This window comes from Corapipo altera, unplaced genomic scaffold (genome assembly GCF_003945725.1).
Source record: "Corapipo altera isolate COAL_440 unplaced genomic scaffold, ASM394572v1 114, whole genome shotgun sequence".
Taxonomy (NCBI): domain Eukaryota; kingdom Metazoa; phylum Chordata; class Aves; order Passeriformes; family Pipridae; genus Corapipo; species Corapipo altera.
Genome location: NW_020885009.1, coordinates 258,016 through 280,335, shown reverse-complemented (window position 1 = coordinate 280,335; position 22,320 = coordinate 258,016). Strand labels below are relative to the sequence as shown.

The window sequence follows — 22,320 nt, the reverse complement described above, 5'->3', positions numbered from 1 at the left end:
TTCCCAGAAATTGCATGTCAATGTAACCAGTGAGCTGTAGTTGAATGTCAAAGGAATGGGGCAATAAGTAGAGATTTCAGTTCAACATTCACTTAATTAAGAGAAGTAATGGCCAATTTAAAATATGTAGAATTCTGTCACTTGATCAGCTGGTATTTGTAAAGTCAGTGATTTTTCACTGCCATTAAAATTTTGGGCTAAACTGGCCATGCTTTGACAAAATAACTGAAAATGAGGATGCAGGAGAGCTCTTAAGATGGACATTTCTCAAGCTGTTTTTCAGGTAAGTAAGCAAATAATTTAGGCTTAAAATAACTCAAGGACTTAGTGCAATTAGAGAAATGGAGAGGGAGAATATATTTCAGGAAAAAAGGTAGAGTTACCACCTCCTTTTTGATATTAATGAGACTGTAAAATAAAGTGGTGATTAGTCAGGATTTTTAAAAGGATATGTGAAAATTAAACTGTGGTTCACATCACCTCTACATGTCCTTTCTGTAAAATCCTAGAAAATCAAAGTTTCTCACTCCACAATGTATTTTTAAAGCTCTTGGAGAAGAATAAAGTGGGAAGATGTTTTCAGAAAAACTTTATGCCTTTGTTGAGGCTTCATTTGTTTTGAGATAGAACTTTAAACTTAGTTGTAAGACACCTTATACTAAAGGCATAAAACCTTTTGATGTAAAACTTTATAGGAATTTTAACACTGAGGATTTCAGTGCTCTTTTGTACCATGTAGACTTTTAGTGAAATACCTCTGTAAAGCTGAAATGAACAGTCAGGGTTACTCAGACTTCTTGTGGTTACAGCTGTATTTAGTTTCCAAGGAATGCAGGACAGGAGGATGATAATTCCAAACAGTAATAGCAAACAGGGTGTGATAGAAAACCTGAGAGATCCCTTAAAACTAATTTGAAATTCATGGTTATCACCAGTCCTGAAATCACCAGTTTCTTCCCTCGATTTCATAATTTATTTTTGTTTAAACTCTCTGGGCAAATCAAGTTATGATCTGAAAATGTATAGTGAGTTTAATAATTGTTTTAAAGACCTGCAGTGTAAACTGCGGCCTTAAAGGGCTTGTGACACATTTTTAAAGTGTTGATAAAACACTTTCTGTTTGTTTTATTTTTTAACTCAAAGTGTGAGGAAAGTGTATTATAGAAACACAAGGGAAGAAATCCTGAGGAAGGCGGATATAACAAAATTACAAACCTATATCTAAATAATTTATATGTTAAGGTGATTAAGGAGAAAATTCCTCCTTCTGCGTGGTGTGATGTCTTAAACTGCAGCTGATTTGGGGTAGAAAAATACAAATCCACACAGTAAGGTGGATAAATATTCTAGTTCCATAAACATATGTGTTTGTACAGTCTATTTTCTCAGGGCTCATAGTGGGAGCAATGAATATTAATATTTTCATAGTGCAGCCTTAAGTTGTTCAATTGCTTGATAATTAAGACTAAAAATTGCTACTGAGTATCAGCTGTAAGTGAAGTGTTCTGTAACCCAAAATATTAATGGGAGAGATGGAACATCTGGATGAAATAGTTTGAAGGACTCTGTGTTGTAAAACTCATGTTCTCTGCTAGAAGGACACCTGCCTGCATATTTTGTGATGGTTTTTGCTTTGTCATATGTGATATTTGGATTGACTGTTCATTTATAAAATTTATATAGAGTAATGAAGCTTTTACTTTTTTAAGCTCATTTTACCACTCTCCTCATCCCCCATGCTTTTTTCTTTCCTCCCTACCAGTGCAGATGCAAAAGAATAATATTTACCTTTAAAAAGGCCATAATACTAATTGTGTTCTGTGTGTATATATATATTCATATATGGATATCAATATATCCATACATATGAGTGCATATGTATCCTATATATAGTTTGTATATATAAATTCATTTAGGATTATGAATTTACCATTGAAATTTTTTTCCCCTTCATATCCTATCCTGAGATAGGATATATAAGATATGTAAGATATATAACACAAAATTAAGCTTTCACTGGTTTTCTATTTTCAGGAAGCTGCTTGACTTTTTGGTTTGCTGTATCAGTATTTTACTTTAATTGTTGCAGTTTCAGCAACTTAAGGTGAAAACAGAGGGAAAAACCAAAGGTACTACTGGCCAAATCAATTGACTTGAAAAGTATTACTTTAGATTAGCTACCCCCTTCTCCTACACAGCAAGAATATGACATTAAGTGTATTTAAAAGCTGAATAAAAGAATGTGGACTGAGAAAGAGGAAATCTCTTCTTTGGTTCTACATAAAGAAACTGTGTAGCTACTTTGCAATTCTTTCATGAAATTTAATGTTCCTCTTTTAAAACCTGTGTTTTTTAAGATTTATAGCATAAATCCATGGAAATATTTTGCACCTTTACTTTTTTTAACATAGGTTGCTTTTGTGTAACTATGATTAATCTTTTGGACACCTCTGTCAATCACAGGCAGCACTATCTTTCTGATTTCTTAATTCGCATTGAATCACATCATGACTGATATTTGTGGCTTTGGCAACTTAGTGAGGAACTGCTCATTTTTCACCCAGCGTATCAAGTATTCAAAATCCAATAAAGATTTGATTACTTGTTTAAAAGTGTGAATGAAACACCTCTTTAGGTGGAAGAATTTCTATTCCCCATCAGGTTTTACTGTAGTGTGTTATTTCCCCACTGTGGAGTAGAGACCTGTTGGATACAGGAATCGGGGAATATCTAAACATCTTTTCAAGCATGCTGCAGTTTGACACATCCCTCTTTCATCAAGAAATTTCAAAGCAAAATCTACAGCCTTACTGTTCTCCTGATCAAAGAGCTCTACGTGATGTTTACTGAACTCTGTAGGAACAGCACTGATACAGGAGATTGGGAAGACAAATATGTGAATATAGGAATGTTGTAGGAATAGTGCTGAAGCACCTTTTCTTATTTTCCTATTCCTTTACTTGGCCAGCTAAGGAAGACATGGCTATGGTGAGTTCACCCAGAAGAAATTAAAATATGCCCTTTCTATTGCAGTTTGAAGTTATTTGCCACAAATAATAAAGGCAAAGAGGAACTGAGTGCAAGGAAGAGTAATGGTGATCTTTTCTTACTTCTCAGGGGTTTTTTGCTTGAGTGCCAGCTGTGCCAACACAACTAACATTTGGCTGCACTTCCATATGCAACCCTGATTTTTTAACTGAGTTTTTTTTTGGTGAAATAGCAAAATGACTTGGAGAATTTTTAGTTCTATGTGATTCTGTTCATCCCTTCTCCATTGTATTTTAATTATTGTACCATCATTATACTCCTTGAGCTTCTATCTTCAGCTGCCTAGTAAGGAATTTATCAACTTAAAGTTTACTGTTGCCCAGTATTTCTATTGTAATGATGGGTTGCTTCTTCCCTGAGTATAATGCTGAGGTACTTAACCATCTATTTGAAAAGACTTTCTTCCTCCCAGACATATCTTGCTATAAACTTCCAGATAAATATTTGTTCTAAAGGAACAATCCTAATTTCAGTCATTACTGAAATTAGGATTGATCTCTGCATGTGACAGCAACATGTGGAAGGTTTTCTGTTCATGGCAGGGAGGTTGGAACGAAATGATCTTTAAATTCCCTTCCAACTCAAACCTCTATGAACATATTACAGGTTCCTGAGAATTTGAATATATGGTTGGCCACTTCTCAGTGTTTCTGTTTGGGTTCTCAGTGGATTGGGCAGGGACAAGTCTGTGTGTTTTCATATTTGCTGTGCACAGAACCACAGTCACTGGTGTAGCTTAAACCTCTTGAGCAAGTGATTACTGCAGTGCACGTTACACTTGAGCTGTGGAGGCTCTTCTGTGAGACCCATGGATGGATGATCAATGCCTGGGAAACTTGAGCAATCACATACAGAGCCTTCATTAATCTTGAAGACCTTAATTACTAGGATTAGCCAATTTTCCTGAAGTCATTAGAGTAGATGACTATAAATAGTAATGTTGACCCCTTCCAGCAATAACAGCAAATGTTTTCCCACTGGAAGTTTGCTATATCTTAAAGTAAGATACTCTGTAGTCATAATTTCTATTTTATACGGTGCCAGGTCACATAACTTGCAAAAAAAAAAGGGAAATACTTGGAGAGAATATTTTTGATGTGCCTTTAACACAGATTGACTGTCAGAACATGCAGAAAAGAGCTTTTCATCTTGAACAGACTTCCCAAATTCCCTTTTATGGATTTGAACATAACCGCCATAAAGTGGCTGTCTTAGCCTGAAAGGAATTAGTGTGACTGCATTTAGACACTGCATATAAGTTTGTGGAATGATTTAGATATCATTTTATCACACCGGGCAGAGTATTTGATTGTTCTAAGATGTAGCTGCGAATTCAGCAGATCTTTTGAAAAGATTGCAATTGCAAGAGTGCTGAGGAGAGGGCATGAAAATGAGCTAATGAAGAGATTTAGAGTTACTTGGCCAACTGAAAGAAGTGATCTTGGAGAGAGTAACTTCTCATCTGAGGTAGAACAAGCCATGTGACTGAAGGGGCTGTGGGCTGAGGGGGCTATTCAGTCACTTGTAACTCTGATTATTTGACTTTCTTTTGCGAACTGTCAAATAACTCCTGCCTTGGAAGGCTGAGGTCCAGTTTGTTGGAGCTGAAAAGATTCCACTTAGATTATGTTTCTAGGAGATACATGATTGCCGAGAATCAGGAAAATAATTCCTGTTTAAATTCATTTTTTCTCTGCCTTAGGGAGAGATTGACAATATCCCAAATAGCCACTTTGTTTCCAGATAATGATGATAATTTTCAGTGGAGTGAACTCTACGTGCTGTTTTTCAGATTGAAATCAGCAATGATATACTTGATACAAACTTACCTAAATACATCCTGTAGTCCTGGTAGTTTCCATCTCTGTAATTTAGTATTTTAACTTGTGGAATAAGTCATGCTTTAGGAGAGGGTGTAGTTATTGTAGATGAGAAAAGGGAAGCTGGGTTTCATGGGTTTGCCTCTATCAGGAACCTGTGCTTCAACCTTTATTTTCTTCATGCAGATCTTTATGAAGGACCTGACATTTCTACTTCCTTCCTCAAATATCATCCTAATGGGCTGTCAGCAGAAATCCTTGCTGTTTTGAAAAGCCTACACAAACAATGGTTGTTATGTTGAATGTAACAGTGCTGAGTTCAAAACTCGTGTCTGACCATGGTTAAATCTCTGTATTTCCCTTTCTCCATTGGCAAGACTGTAAAATTATGGAAATAGTAACAGCTCTGCACGATTCTTAAATTGTTAAAGAAGCTACATGAACTGACGAACAAGTATATTTTCTAGTATTTACTGTTTGAATGAAGCAAAGATTTAGATTGACTGGGGTTTTTTGACCTTAAGTTTTTATGATTGTGTTTCATGCAGAAATATTCTGCACTTAGTAGGATGTCTTTTGCATTTAACTTTGTATATAATGAATCTTGGTCTCACAGAGCCCAAAGTCAAAGTAGTGCATGCCCTATTTAAGTAATGAGCTACTGATTTTAAAATTACTCATTTTATTACTATAATATGGAACTGGTAATATTCTGAGAACTCGACTGAAATGGAGAGTGTTTAATTTTGGTTTGAGATGGGACAGAAATGTATTTTAAGGATTTTACCTATTAAAATTTGGCATATCACAGGCAGCAGGGACTGTTCAGCCTCACGTAGAGCTGTGCAGAGCACTGAAAGCATCTGGGAAGAGATGCCTCTTCTTCTTGCTTGAGCTGAGCCCTCTGAACAGGTTTCTAATGTAATGTTACCTTCATTTGTCACTGGTAGCTCTACCTTGTTTGAATTCTACTGCTAAGTATTTACAACACCTTCATGATCAAAGAACTGCTGCCAAGAAGGCTCATGGTGAGAAATTTTGACCTACTTTCACATTCGGCACCACTTTGCCTGCCAAGACAAGGTAGACTGTGAGCAGACCTTGAGTGGAGGGATCCACCCTGACTCTGAGACAATAAAACTCTCATGGCAAAGCAAACAAAAAGCACATTGCAAACAGCCAGGGGTTAAAATTTCCCCCTCTTCTGCCCCCTCTTCTTGGGAATTCAAAGTGAGATTGCTGAGAGAAGGGGTGTGGAAGTTGCAAGCTCAGTTCACTTTTATGTGCTTATTGGTTTTCCATCCTTTTTCTGCTGCTGGTTCTTCACTCTGCAGCACCAGGGGGTGTGTGGAGAATCAATTTGCTTTCTGGTATTGCTTTAAAAAGTTTTAACTGCTCCTGCCATAAGATTATTGCAGATCCCCTTCTCCTAGTACACAAATAAGGAAAAATGGCTACACATCTGATTTTTTCAAACCTATATTTTTACTCTACAGGTTGTGATGTTGTTTTCATTATGTAGTACATGACTGATACCCTATATTAGTAAGCTATATTTGTCAAAAATAGAGATCAGTTTGTGTGTTATCTTACCAAGAATCATGTTGTGCTTCTCTTTCCTCTTCCCTCCCCATTGCATGTAAAACTCAAAACTTTGTAAAATTTTGGGAGTATAGTATTCTCACTTTATATATCTAAATTGAAGTATTAAACTGGGTAGTTTATGCAATAAATGTGCTGTACTGAAAAGAAAATCATAGGTGTTTTTTATACTTTTAATCTGAATATTACTTGAAAATGCCCATTTATTTCATTAGCCAAGTGTGGAAGGACCTTAAGATGCCTGTTGTTTTAGTTGTAGAAGCCTAATATTGATCAGGGGAATTGATCTCAAGTTTTCTGAGCACTGTTTTTGCAACTTCAGCCTTCAGCTTCTTAAGGAATGATATTATGAATTTGTTTGGTTTTGTCAACAGAGATGAAAGAATCAGAGCAAGGTTTGTGGAGGCACTGGGCTGATAAGCTTTTAAGTCTGTATCTTAATGAATTGAGGGGAGAGTGGGACTTGGGTAGGGGAGAGGTGTTCTTTGAACCCTTACTGTGATCAGGTTCTTGTCTGCCTTCTAACCTCTATTAAGCCATTGATTGGTTACAAGGAAACTTGAAGGAAATGGTTCTATTAATTTGACTGAGTGTTAAGAAAAAGGCTGGAGCCAGTTTTGCTGTTGACTCTTCAGTGGATGAAGACAGAGCTTCATCTGGAAAACGGAAGTGGTGGAATGAAGGAAATAAGCCAGTACACTGGCAGGATCCGTGAGCTTTTATAACATCAGGATGGTGATGGACAACTTTGGTACTCCGCTATGGGCTCTGAGAGTTGCATGTTCCATCCCACCTTGATATCCCTGAAGAGGCGTGTGTTTGGCTTCCTCAATAAATGGGCATTTTCTTGTTATATCCTTTCCATAGCAGGGGTATTCATTGTTAGAAAAGGTAATGTCTCAATGATACAGTAAATAATAGTAGGTTGAGAGACAGTGTGCAAGAGCTGTTGGTACTTATGGAGATCATCTCTTGCTCACAAAGTCACCATTGTGGTAGTTTTAATTCTTGTGTGGTGTTAAAGGTTCTGTGATCTGGAAGCCATACTTACATCATTGCTTTAGCAGTAGTGCGAAATTTCGTCCCTCAGAGTTGGAAAGTCACCAAAACAATAGTCTATGACACATGAAAAATCTGGAGTTTGGAGGCTGTCCATTGGTGTCCTGATATCATCCTTCTCTTTGTTCAGAGCTTTAAATAAAAAGGTCACACCAATTTTTCTTTATTTAGTTTCCTCCTCCCATCTGGGATTATTAATGGCTCTGAAGCAGATCTGGTCTTTTGTTGCATGATCTGCTTTAGAGACGGGATTCTGTATGAGACCAGTGGTAGCAGGAGTTGGGTGGTAAAAAATTAAGAAAAGAAAACTTGCTCATACTTCTTTGTACCTGAAATCGTTCTGTAGGTATTTTAAAGCAGCATGGCTTGCAGTGCTAACAGTCCATGAACTTAACCCCTGACACTGCCTTTATTGCTAAAAATGTCATGCAACTTGTGCTGTGCAATGATTTTATAATCATAAAAGAGCTTTCAAAATTTTTTTTCTGCCTTTTTTGCTTGGAGATTATTTTTAGTAACCTCTTATTTAATGAAAGGTACTAATGTAGGGCTTTTACAGATCATTCACTGTATCTGAAAGGTCCCATTTTAATGTGTATTTTATGCATTTTCTCCATCTACCATCTACTTTTATCTCAACCAATGACAGCAAGATTCCTAAGGCTACTTTCTCTTTAAGGGAACACTGCTTACATAAATAGTCCTTTACACCATCTCCTTGTTTTATGATATTAATTGTTTATCAGAGGAGAGGAAATATTCCTTAGAAATGTGTTTTTCCTGCTTGTGCATGCCTTGTTACTATTTCAAATTATGCAGATTCTTGATGCTGTGGAAATTTGTGCTTGATGACGCCAAGGCAGCTGCACGTTGTTAGCATTGTAGGCTGTCAGATGATCATGTGGGATTCTTGCAGCATGCAACATTCAATAGGATTGAAAAAGGGCTTTTGATGCAAGGCATAGCTTTCAGAATATATTTGTGCCTTTTAGTTAGCTAATAGAAAATCATAATTTATTATCTTTAAATTTAAAATGCTGCCTCATTTTTCTTCTGGTTGGTTTCATTTTGGCTTCACTAGAAGATGCATCTGGTACATCCACGATTGAGGAGTTTATTAATGATACTGTCATTCAGTTCACTTACTTTTTTTCCTTTTAGAGTCCTAGCTAGCCCACAGATTACATGATCACATGTTCATCCAGTCATTCATATAGAACACAAACCACCATGCATGATTTCTTCTTCTTTCTTTTTCCTCTCTGCCTTTTTTATTCCTTTTAAGTTGCTTTGTCATGTTCTCTTTTATCATCAAGCTCGGTCTTTGTCTTCCCCTCGCTGCTATTTGTTCTGTATTTTCCCATGCTCGGTTACTGCAATATTATTTGATTAACGGGCTGTGATGATGATGAACCTGCACACTGGAGGAGCAGCTACTACAGTGGTGATGAAGGGATGTAATAATGGTCGCTATCCTCGGAATTCTCTCTACAGTGACTGCATAATAGAAGAAAAGGCAGTGGTCCTGCAGAAAAAAGACAATGAAGGATTTGGATTTGTGCTCAGAGGGGCAAAAGGTATGTGATTCTGTGTGTGTGTGTGTGTGATGTGCAGTGGCATGAAAAAATTTATACATCTTGGAATATAAGCAGGAATTATTCTTGGTGCACTTGGTTGCTAGACAACAGGATTCTCTGTATGCTATACTACTCAGATGGATTTTAGTGGCTTCTGTTTGAAGCAGTTTGCATTTTTACATAGGAGAAACACGGTATAATCGTTTGAGGGGAGAGAAAGTTTTGTATTTTTATTGTGCTGCTGTATGTGATATTTTGTCATTAACCTGTTTTGTCATGCAGTTTACCTAACTGTGGGAAACCTGCTTTCCTTATAAAACCTGCTTCTTTATTTCATATGTCAGTCTATTTAAATAGGTCTGTGAGTAGGAATAGACAAGAGAGTGATGTTTTCTTTAAATTAGGTGTGGATCTTCTGCAAGGTGACATTGGTGCAGTTTTAGTATGAAAATGTGATTTTTTTTTTTATATCTTCAGAAGCTGCACGTATGTTGCATGGCCTGTAGTGTGCTCATTTTTAAAGCTGTTCATATGTTAAACTGCATGGTACTTTCCTGTAGCCTAAAATCTATAATAATGGCATTCTTAAGAGTTAAAAAAGGCATTCTATTTAATGCTCTGCTTTTTAACTTTCAGTGCAGTTTGCTCCTTTTGTATTTAAAAGAGATATGTATGATGGTATGTCCCATCTCTTGCTCCCCCTCATTTTACATGGGTTCTCCCTTGCCTTGCTTGAGCATGAAAATTGTTCCATGTGTTCATTCTTGGGACATGGTTTCTGCTCTCCCTGTTCCCCACCCCTAAAGCAGGGCCATTATAGATTTTCAGGGTTGTAAAAGCTTTTCTAGGCTTAGCTAAATAAAATTTGTAGAGTTGTAAATAGGAAAGGCAACAGCACGACCTTTTCCCTGAGCACTGGTGGGAGTTATCTGTGGTTTGAGCAGAGGTTACTCCCTCTGAGTAAGCCCAGCAATTCTCCCCAGATTTTCTCTGGAGCAGGGAAGGCACCTCAGGTGAAAGACCCAGGGACTTTCCTGCTTGTCTGTGTACGTGACACAGGGAGAGGGAGAGTTGTTACAGGGCCAGCTGTGCTTCTTTTCCTAAAAAGTGATTTATTTTTGTCTCTTCTTTGTTACACACATCTATGTGGAGAAGGAATAATTCTGTTTAATCTTTGACATCCTTTCCCACCCCACCCATCACCTCCTCCAGTTGGGCCAGGAGCTCTCCTCTGGCTACAGTACATAATTCGTTTCTAGTTGGATGTTGCCAGAGTTCCAAGCATTTTACCAGGTGCACAAAAGGGTTACTTGAACTAATACTGAATATCCTGTAATACTCAGGATCCAGCTATTGCCCCTCATACACCTTGATCTGGTTTGAGTCAGTAAAGAAGCGTGTGTTTTCCCCTCTGAATTGAAGACCTGTGGATTGCTATTGCAGAGAGATTTCACTCTGTCCCCACATCCTGATCTCCTCTGGGATCCTCTTACTTTCGGCACCCACCATTTTTTAACCCTAAATTTGAATGGCCAATAATAGGCCTGTAGTCAAGTGGTATTTGCAAGCACTCCATAACTTTCTTTTTTTAATGTGGTATTTATTTTTAAAGCTGACACACCAATTGAAGAATTCACCCCAACTCCAGCCTTTCCTGCTTTGCAGTACTTGGAATCTGTGGATGAAGGGGGAGTAGCATGGCAAGCTGGCCTGAGAACTGGAGACTTTTTGATCGAGGTAGGAGATCCTGAAATTTGATTCTCAGTGTTCTGTTGGGGAAATAGGGATGTTCCCACTGCAGAACTGACTTTGGAAAAAGTGTCTGATGCTTCTGAGCAGGAAGTTCTATGGACTAACACTAGTAATGTGCTTCACTTGATCTATTTAAAAACCTCATGCAGCATTTAGGAAAGCAGTTACAGAGAGCAATGGTCAGCTTGGCTGGGAATTTTCTGCTTGTTCTTTTTGTTCTTTGGGAATACACTCAGAGATATTTGGGAGGGTTTATTCTTTTAATTAAGATATTTAGATTCATTTCAATATTTAATGTAGGCTATCAGTTCTGTTTTCTTCTAAGTATTTTTAGAGAGTAACCAAAATTAGTGACTTTTTCTGCAATCAGAAATATCTGAGGTCTAGTGCTGTTTAGTAACCATGGAGAATAAAGCAAATTACTTTGACTTGAAATTGAATTGTTCTAACAGTGCACTGTAAATACAGAAAAGAAGCAGTGGATGTTATTGCAGTATAAATTGCCTTAAAAAAAGGAGTATATTTAAATACTCCATTCATACCAACAGTACCTCCACATTTGATATTTTGGAGGATTTTTGGTCAGTATTTTAGGTTTTGGTTAAATAGTTGGTTCTCCTTTTGTGTGTTACTGGGCAGTTTGCATCAAAATAATGATTTGGGATTTTCTTCCTCTTCCCCTCCACAACCTTTTCATGACCAGCCAAGGGATGCTATGATTCTGTTCAACTGGGTACTGAAAATAGATCTTTTGGGATGGATTGATCGAGTCTTGTCTGTAAGATCTATTGATTTAGTTTTATTTTATGCTTCCTCCTTCCATCACATATCTATATTGGGAAAGTATTTACTGGTGCTACATTTATTTCTGCAGAGCCACTCTTTCCATTGGGGAGAGGGTATAATATGCAGATTTCTTTTTATTGTTGTGGGCCTTGAAATCCCATGGTGATTGAATTTAAATAGTTGCACACTTCTTCGCAGTGGAGCAATGAAAGAACTGGTTTTGCAGGCTCCTAAAGTAAATAGATGTGCTTTTTTATCTCTACCTTCAAAGTACATTTCCCTTACTGTTTGTTTACTTAAGAATAAGCATTTAGCAAACCATTAAAGACCAGCTTAAAAATTGTACTGTTGTGTTCTCTAGGCAAGGATCCTTTCAATACTATCATTATTGATGTTAGGTGGGGCTTTTTAAACAGGGCTTTATTTTTAGAAGTTGATTTCTTGTTAGGCTTTTAGGAAGCATGCGTAGTCTCTATTGGCAGATTTCACAGACAGATTTGATGGTGAATAATGTGCAATTTAATGGAGAGCATTACAGAATGACAGCTATGCCTATGGATTTTTTTAAGATCTCTGAAGGGATGCAAGAACTCGTTCTGCACAAAGCTTTACTGCTTTTTTGGCAAATGAGGGAAGAACGATAATTAATTGTCTAGACAATTTACTCCTAACCTTAGCGTAGAAGAGCAGTTAAACATGCACATCCATTGCTGAATCAGGACGTTAATCCATACTCCAGCATATCTGTAATTAATTCCAAAAGAAACCATTATTACATGCAAATAAAACCCATTTCTGTGTAATTTATGTTCATCGGGGTTATTCCCGTCTGAATTTTGCAACTTATTATGAGGAAATGCTAATCCTGAGAAACTACAACTTTGCTGTTGCAGAAGACTTTTGTGTTGGAGAAAGGCAGGATTTTTTTCTATTTTACGACAACGTGCAGTGCATGGTACTGGCTGTGAGACAAAGCCATCTTTGAAGGTATTTACAGTGATGCAAAAGATATTGATGCTGAAGTATAAGTGACTGGTCCACGTGCACTTCTAGGAATGCCAAACTCCTTTATTTCTTATGTTGAACCCAGAAGATTTCAATTTACATGGTGCAGTTAGTCTATCTTAGTGCTAAATGATTTCTCCCCTGACTCTAAAGTTTATGCTGCCATGTGTGAGTGCCAACTCAGCCATTTGTAAGTAATATAATGCATTCATCATAAATGTCACATGGATAACAAAAGAGTTAATGGGCAACTAGGATCCTAATTAGTCCCATTTATAACACTTGCAGCAAGTAACAGGTTTCAGAGAAGGGAGAGTCCACTTTGGCAGGGGGCAAAATGTGAGGGAGAGCAGATGTTTCACTCCTGCTTGAGGAGGTTCAGTGGCTTGGGGTCATGGAGATAAGAGGAGCCTCACTCTGGAAAGGCAGGTTTGACAGGAAGATAAATCCTTTCTTTGGAAGCAGGAGAGATCAGGAGGGTAGGAGAAGACAAGGCATCATTTCTTCATGTGTAGTTCTGGTCTGGAATCTTCTGAAGGGAGTAAAACTTCAAAATCAGCTACGAAGCATAGTGATAGTTCAGTGTGGGAGTTGATGCATGTTGAGCAGAACAAATAAAAGATCTATACAGAAAAGGAAGAAAAGGTAAATGGAGTAGGTATTAGTTGGAACAAGGCTGGAATGATATCCTATGACTGAATTTTTATCAAGTTTATAGGTTTTCTGTATTAAATACTTTAATACTGATCTGTCCAACCTGTACAATTAATTTTAGCATGAGACTTCAGACATTAATGTTGCACTTGCCTTTGGAAACAGTGTTCATAGAGTCTTCATGGAAATTTTTGACTGTATATGTTTTTTCTCTTTCCTTGAAACCCAGTCATGATTTTGTGATAAAAATTGTGAAGCATGTAGTCGCTTTCCTGGATGAGCACAGATCAAATGGACTGGAAAAGTGCATGACTACTTTTAGAGCTGAAAGACTGAGGTAGAGACAACTGTCATTAGATATGGATTTTCATGAGCAATGGATACCAATCCATGTCACTTTTTTCTTAGCTTTGATAAACAATCAGAAAAAGAGGATGGTTGTGATTTGGCTGTTATAACCCTATTTGTAATTTTTCACTATTTTAGTTGATGTTTTCTTGAATCTTGATATCTGCCAAATTAAAAAGACAAATAAAAGTAAAGCAACGTATTAGAGCAAGTGCTATCCAACCTAATAAGTTTCCATTAGAAAGGGATTTAAAAACCTACAACTATCATTAATTCCAAAGCCTTTGTAACTCATTGATAGTTCATCAGTGACTGCATTTCTACACTGCTCCTGTTCAGGTTTGTAAATGTTCAGAGAGTTCTGCCTTGAAACATGACTTCAGGAATTCTCTAAGTTGGGGGTGTGTTTTCTTTGGAGATTTGCTTTGCTGACATACACAAGCTAACTCTCTTTGAATAAAGAAATCCATTAAACTGGAAGACCTCTTTTAACTCAAGAATAGTTTTGGGGGGGGGTTTAGTGTGGTAGGATGTAGACCGTCTTTCTAAATTAAAACCCAGTGGGTTATTAACTATTTGCTGTTGTTGTACTCATGAATGTGCAGCTGTTTTGCAGGTGTTGCATGATTTGATATGTGTTTTTATTTCATGAGCATATCTCATACAAACAACTCAGAAAGCACAGTTAATTCTGCAATATTTTACCAGAATAACGCTTTTCTTCTCTAAATGAGGCATTGAAATTTGCATTATTGTGCCATAAAATCTCCTAGTTTTCCAGATAAATGGAAATGTTATTGTCTTTGGAATAGCATGGCTGCTTATTTACATTCCAATTAAAATGTAAACTAGACAAAACTGGTGAATTATTCATTTAAGAAATCAAAAGGCAAAATTCAAGGTTTAATTTGAAGATCAAAACCAGAGACGGTAATAGAAGAAATTTCATCATTTGCTGCAGAACTCTTCGGTTGGTACTTATAGTAAAACATGCAAAGTAATATAACTGCCTGTATTTTTTTAACCTCAAGAGCTTATACAATTTCCTAGTACAAACTTTTCTTCAAGTAGTGATAGGTGAAAAATAGCCATTTTATTGCAGACAGCATTATTTTATCATTGTATTAAAGATATCTATCCTCTGACTATATGTAAAAAAGAGCAATAAACATTTAGGGAGACATTTAAAATATCTGAAATATTTTAACAATTTACACACACAAGTAATTTTAATATTTAGCAGTAGGTCATGTGTTTGTTTTATTCCAGCTCTTTATGCAAACTTCAAATCTGATCTGGAAAGCAAACTTTTAACTTTATTGTTGCAACTTAGACTGTAGCAATTATGAATATTTTTGGCAAGCAGAGCATTGTTATGCCTTACATTCGTATTCAGTGTCTTGGTGAATTAGTGGTTTTACAAAGCCATGTGTTTCTGATGTAAATCCTTTTAGCAACAGAGAAACCTTCCCATCCTCGATAGTCTTCAGTAATTAACCAGTGGCTGAGTTTTCTCTTATTTCTAGTGTGAACTTTGCTGGCTTCTACCACCAGATAGAAATCTAAATTATTTCTTTTTTCACCCTCATGGGGACCATGAATTTTTTTCTCACTTGGAAATAAAGGGGGGCTTTGTTGGTGTCTTTTTAATAACAGAGATTATCACATTGCAACTGAAAGTTTGCTCATAACCTCCTGGAAGTGTGGATCCCAGCTCCAGGCAGGACTTAGGAAGAGCCTCCCTAGTCAACACTAGGAGGAATAGAGCAAACCCAACATTATTCTTACATATTCCCGTACTGTGTTTGCCTCTCACACTTAGGCCTTTTGATGGACAAGAAGAGTAAGGTCCTGTCTTGCATTAGGGATTTTTTGCTGCCAACTTGGCTGCTGCTCCTGCCCATGCAGAGAGCCTCCCCTTTGGCAGGAGAACAGCCAGCCTCGGAGCTGTTCTGTTCCTAGACAGCATCTAGTCCAGGTTTTGGTTCAGCTAGACAAACAGGATTCTTGCATCTTTTTAATGAGGAGACATTTACCAAAGCTGCAGTAGTGCTGCAGTGTTTGAGCATATATATATAGATTTATATATATGAGTCCCTGCCCATAAGGGGGTTGGAACTGGATGGTCTTCAAGGTCCCTTCCAACCCAAACCATTCTAGGATTTTATACATATTATATACACACCTATTCTGGCCACTGTTATTTTTAAATCTGTATATTTAATTGACACATAGTTTGATTTAACCAACCATTAGAGGAAAAAGCTTGTTTCTGTTAACTCCTCATCCTCTTGGTGTCATCTGCAAATGATGTTTATTAAGCACAAGCAAACCCCTGATACTTCTTCAAATGAAGGCTGTCAGAGTCTGAAGAAAACTTTCTTCCTGTTTTGCTTTTGGAATTCTTCTGCTTAAGTGTAACTGCAGATGTACTAGAGAGTTGCGACAGTGGGGCCTTGGAAAAAGAGCAGCTGTGGTACAAGTGTTGAAAAGTTTGATGTATCTGCACAGTTTGACAAAGTGGATTAATTTTTCACTTGATGGAGAAGTATTTTGCTTTCTTTGCTTTTCTTTCCACTTAGTGAGTGAAAGTTTGAGTTTGTTTGAGTTTTTTTTCCTAATTTATGTTTTTAGTGGATGGTGGCAGCTGAATGAAATTGTTGGGCCTTTGGATCTTTACAAAAACACTACACATAATTATTTTTGATTGTTCTTTTTCTCTGTTCCTTACATGCTGCCTCTAACCTGTGGGAAGTGATGGTATTCCAAATGTGCTCAGTGTGATCATAAAAAGGATGAACAAATCCTGCTTTATTCTAAAAATACATTAATAAGACTGTTACCTTTTCAACAGAGATGGAAATGGGTAGAAAAAAATAATTTGCTTCTTAGAAGAGCTCAGTTATTCACGCAAAAGCAAATAACGTGTTTGAAAATAAGACTGAAGAGAAGACAAAAACTAAAACACTTTGCTTTCCAGGCTGTGAGCAAAACTAGCAATCATTAGCCTTGATTCTATATGAGGTGTATATTGGGCTTGTGTCCCAAGGTGCAAGAGAAAATAGTGATATTTATCTGATTCCCAGAAACTTAACAAGTAACTGAAACTGAGAACTGATTTTTGTGCTTCTTTGAGAGGAGGATTTGGAAGGAATTATGTTGATAATGACAGCAACAGTCAGAATTAGCTGTGCCCATTCAGTTCTCTGTTTTCAGTTTTAAGGCATTTGGACCTAAATACCACAGCATTTTAAGAGAATTTCCTAGCCTTTCTATTCTGAGGGATTCTGCCAAAGCTCCTGGGACTGTGTGTGGAGTGTGGAGCTATCCATAGGGAGTTTTCTGACTTGTAGTGAATATGAAAACCACTATTTCCCTGACTTCCTGCTACAAAACCCTCCAAAAATAGCAAATTTGTATGAAGATATACAAACGCTTATATTTGGATAAGCTGCTTAGTATAAATAGCCAGTTCTTGGCCACCTAGAAGCCATCCAGTGGCATCCAACCATCTTGGCCATCCAGTGTTTCACAGAAAGCACAGCCTTCCCTCTCAGTCCTCTGTTCAAGTAATACAAGAATAATCCATCTCTTCAATTTTTAGCACTTAGGTGTTGAGATTAGGTATTAAAACTAACATCCCAAATAAATAACTGCCTTTTTGCAGTATGGTTTGACGATTACCAGGAGACATTAGATTAAAATTAATTTCTCTGAAGCCTGTTTGCTTTTTTTAGCCTCTTGATACTATGGAAACCTGGTTGCTGGAATGGAGCTATATGAAAAACAGTGCTTGTGCCTGGTATTTTAGAGGAGAAAATGCAATTTCTTTTAATTGCAAAACTGGAGGTGAAGGAAAGCAGATGAATTGTTTTAAATGGTGGAGAATGAGGTGACAAATTCCTGTTGTTGAAGACTGCAGCAGAACTGATCTATAAACCTGGCATTTTTCTTTTCTTTCTTTTTGCCCCCTTTTTTTTTTGAGTAGGTGCAAGCATCTTAGCAGGAGAAATATTCCAATGAGGTATATGATGGTTTATTTATTTATTTATTTATTGACAGTTTTCTTTCTCTTATTCTGAGACTGACAAGTTGTGTGGTGCTGAAATGCTCAGTTCACCTGCTGATTGTATTTCATGAACCACAAGTCTGTGCAGAGGTTAAAAGGAAGATGATTAACATCTGATAATCACATGCTTCATGAGCAGTAAAGTTCTCCTCTCTTCCTACCTGTTCCTCCCCACCCAAAAATTCAGGTTTTCTGAAGAAATAGCTTCACTCATGATCCCTAACCAGGCAAATATATATTTGCTATCATCTCCCCATGCAGAAAAGCAAATGAAAACTCTATAACTTGACATGTAGTGTATTCATTTAGTTTTCTTCATAAGTTTTCCTGAAAATCATAATCTTTTAACCTATTCTGTGGAATGAGGTTCCTAAGCTCTTTTCAGTGTTTTAGAGGGGTTAAATAAATCACTTTATTTTAGTACACAGAACAGGCTCCCCACTGCTTTCGTGTGGGTGACAGGAGCTGCAGAAACACTTGACTTAAGGAAATTCTGAACTTTTGGATCTGATCTAGCAGAAGCTCTGCATTCAATTAATTATTTCTTTTGTATTCAGTTTCTAGCATGTGTCCTCTATAGAAGAGCGGGTTCAGATTTAATCCATTAATTAAAAATCCTTTAAAAAGCAGGAGAAGGCTTCCTTCCCTGTTCCTTTTCTCCTCCTTCTCTGACTGTAGATATAAGAAAAAAATCACAGACTTCTGCCCTGCCTCTCAGTTTAATTTGGGACCTTACACTTTAAAGTATGTATGAATAATATAAGCGTCTGTATTCTATGGGAGAAAATATAAGTGATCCAAACATGAACATACAAGGCAATATAGTTTGACAAATGATGTCATGAAAAGCTTGCTGATGGTGATACATGGGAATGTTCAGTGTTGGAGGTTGATCCCAATAAATGGGTGATCATCCCACCCAGAGCTGCTGTGCTTCTCCAAAAATTGTGGTGCAACTATGCAGGAGGTGAGGGAGAAGGTCATGGCAGAAGACTTCCCAAGGAATCCCTGCCTTGTTTTGTTCCTCTACAAAGCATTCCCTGTGGCTTGTGACTGTGGCACTCATACAATTTATCTAATAAGCAAATTGAAATATACTTCAAATCAATTAGATCAGAAATAACATTTTATATCCTAATGTGACACTGATATGAATCTTTGCAGAGACTCTTGTATATTAACAATGGAGAATAATAATCCTTTGTTACTATTTCATTTTGCTTCATACGTTCTGGCAATAACTCGGGGAACCAGATTTCTAGTTCGCCTCATCTCGTGGTACAAAATTATTCACTTGTTACAAAAATATTTGTTCTTGGTGAGAGTTTTTCATGTCAGTTTTCAAAACAGGAACTCCTGTATGGTCTTCATGGCAAAGTGGCACCTTTTCTGTTTTGGGGTCTGGATGGGGTTGAACTTTAAGGTCTCTGAAGGTTTTGTTGATCAGAGCGCTGGAAATTGGCCATGGAAGATTTAATGGAGTTTTTCAAGATTAGGTAAACAGGGTGATAGCATAAAAGTAGATAATGTGTCTTTATTTGTTGATGAAGAGAAAATTTAAAAGTGTGTAAGTACATAAAAAAAAAAGTCATGGAAGAGTTTATTTACAGTTGTAACCTTGCTGAAATAGGTGAGGAAATGTGCGAAGCTCAGGCTTTGTACTCCCCAAAGCTGGGTTTATGAGTCAGATACCAAAGTCCTGCCTTAATGATGTTGTATTTTATTTAAAAGAAATATAAGCAGTAAAGTCCAATAATCCTTTCTTATTTCACAATGTGAACTTCCCTGGTATTTTTATTGCCATTCTTTCTTTCAAAACTGTTCTTCAAAATTTTTTTTAGAATGGACTCAACCTGTAGCTTGGCTTTTCAGTGTTAGGTAGATTTATGAGGGGCAACAGTCATTGTTGACAGACTTGTAAGTTGTTAACTGCATTTGGTGTATTTATTTACACTGAAGGTGATTATGACTCACTTTCACTGCTAAATTAAAGAGAGAACTCTTTTCAAATGACCAACAAAACATTTATTGTAATTATTTTCTTGAAGTTTCTTGTTATTTTTGTATATAAATATGCTTTATTGACAGTAGCTATTATGGAGCTGGCTTGGACAAAAGCACATAGATTGGGAATTGAATAGAAGATGTGTTTTGCTATTTGGCTCCCATTATTCCCTGTGCATTTTTAGAATAGTTTTGAGATCTTTAATAGAAAGCAAGTATACACCTAACAAAGTGGTTTTCTTCAGAACTGGAAAATATGTAGGCACCTATTATCCAAGACTCAAAGACTAGGGATATTTATTCCCAATTCTCTTTTTTTTTTTTTTTTCATTTTTTTCTCATTTTCTGCAGTTCTTCCTCGTTTTTCTGCAGTTTTTTTGTTTCCTCTCTGTATCCCATGCAAACCTTTTCAGAAGTGCTGTTCGGAGTTCTGTCCCTCGTGTTTTTTTCTTATGGTGTGGGCCCAAAACTGGATGCTTGAACATGTCATGTTGGGTCTCCTGAAGGTTTGGATTGAGCGTTTTTTTTCTAGATGAGTCTTGTTCCACCTGTAAAGGTGTGAGAACCTCAGTATTTAAAAATATTGCTTCTCTTTGGCAGCTCTGAAGTTAAAGAGATATGACTTTGTCCTGTATGGTAGCAAATGATGCAAAACAAAAGCTAGATTCATTTTGTATAGATTAGGATCGATTAATGTGATGAATGTTATTAATGCTATTAATGTTAATGTTGTTTATCACGGAATAGAAAGGTTGTATGGACAGATTTTTCTATCTCTGCAGGGTTTAGTTAATAAATTCTTGTGTTTAACAGGAAGTGTTTGGAACATAAAAATGTGAATACCACAATATATGACACTGTTGTAAAACTCATGAAGAATACATTTTTCAAACAGGAATATTATCATCTTCCTGACATTACAGAGGAACTTTTAATAAATGAAATTCCTCCTTCATTTGCATACTAACCCATGTCTAATTGCCAGATTAGTAGTGAAGCTTCAGCTTGACTCTCTGAATATTAAAAAACATTTGATATTTCAAGTCATTTTCTATTCTCTGTTTTGCTGCTTTTAATGTACAAATGAATGTCATCAATCCAATTTACATATTTTTTTTCTAAGGACCTTTTGATGTAGTAAGATGTAAAAGCTATTTATTTCTAATTTTTTTAGTGATGATCTTATGCAAAAATGCTGCTGCCAGGCAATTATCCACCCAGGGAGTTTTCAACACAGTTATTCACAATAAACATCAGATCAGTGACACAATGGCAGTTTTTGGGAGATGTATGATCCCATTCTAAGCATTAACTTTCAAATTGGCAGGATTGTGCAAATTCACATTTTAGAAAACGCTGTTTATTCACTGGAGAAAAGTATAGAAAACTACATAAAGGAAGATACTAGCAATATCCAGGTAGTAAACTTCTAATTCTTGCTTACTTGTACTTCAACTGTTCATGATTTTTTTCACTATTGTTAAATCCAGAGATATTTTCTGTCATTATCTTAGAAAAATAATAGTTGAAAATAAAACCTTTCCTCTTTAAACATTTTTGTTATTAATCTGTGTAGGAAGGGACAACATAGATACATGGTTTTCAACATTTCATTAAAATCTTATCATTGTCTTTAGTTAAATCTGGTCTTTGTTGGGCTCTGGCAATAGGGAGAAATATATAATATAAACAGTACTAAACCTGGTGCCAAACTGTTCATGTTTTGAGTTGCCACTGAGCAGTGGCTCAGTAGGAAGCTTAATTTTTTTCAGACATACTTACTGAGTCTGTTTGTATTATTGGCTAATTCCTCATATTTTGTTTGACAGTTGTCTGGCATTTTTGTCCTCAAAAGGTCTTAATGGAAAAATATCAGTAGTTTGTTGCTTTTTTTGCTTTCGGTCTTAGGTTTTGGGTTGTGGGTTTTTTTTCCTTCTAATATTTAAATTCCATCATTTTCTGTAGATCAGAAAACTTTTTTTCCCCTCCTTCTGATTTTGGTTTCCAGTCCAGACGGTTCTGAATAGAGAAATACTGCCTTCAATAAAATATGCCATGTCTGCACAGCAACTTAGTTATTGTTCTGTAATAATATCTTTGGAAGAAATGTCTCTTTTGAATTATTATTTTAATTAGTTTTGATCCACTTTGGTTACTGGTCTCTCCTGTGCTTACAGAGAACTGTCTCTGACAACAAAGTTTGCTCTGTAATTGTGGAAAAATTGCATATGGTTTTCTAGTTGTTGCAAACAGAGTGAGATGCTTTGAAGGTTTATCTTCTCTCACACATGATTTTATAAAGCCTTGTCCCACTGGGCTCTCCTGGAGGCTGGATCTTGGAGGAGCCAGCTTCAAATCTCAGCTTTCTCTGTAGGTATGGGAAAGTTCCTGCCTGTCTGCTCTTTCATATCTTAAATATAAAATGGGATTTTTAGTCTACATCACCTACAGACTTGTGTGTTTTATATGTTTATGCAAACTTAAGGTAGGCTCAATAAACAAATCCCAAAGGATCCTCCTGGTCTCTACAAGCCCTGTCTGTTTCTAGCACAAGAAATGTGTGATTTTATTTGATGCTTTCAGTGTATATTATCTG

The 22,320-nt window shown here is 36.6% G+C and overlaps 1 protein-coding gene across 2 annotated transcripts in view; it reads left to right on the top strand.

The window, feature by feature from the left end:
* The window catches only part of SHANK2 (SH3 and multiple ankyrin repeat domains 2), a 324,085-nt gene that overhangs the window by 185,402 nt on the left and 116,363 nt on the right, over positions 1 to 22,320 (top strand). For both annotated transcript variants that reach the window (XM_027667371.1, XM_027667372.1), the window contains 2 exons: positions 9,024 to 9,106; positions 10,719 to 10,843. In XM_027667371.1, coding sequence (XP_027523172.1) covers positions 9,024 to 9,106; positions 10,719 to 10,843 — 208 coding nt within the window. The remainder of the gene's footprint in view (positions 1 to 9,023; positions 9,107 to 10,718; positions 10,844 to 22,320) is intronic.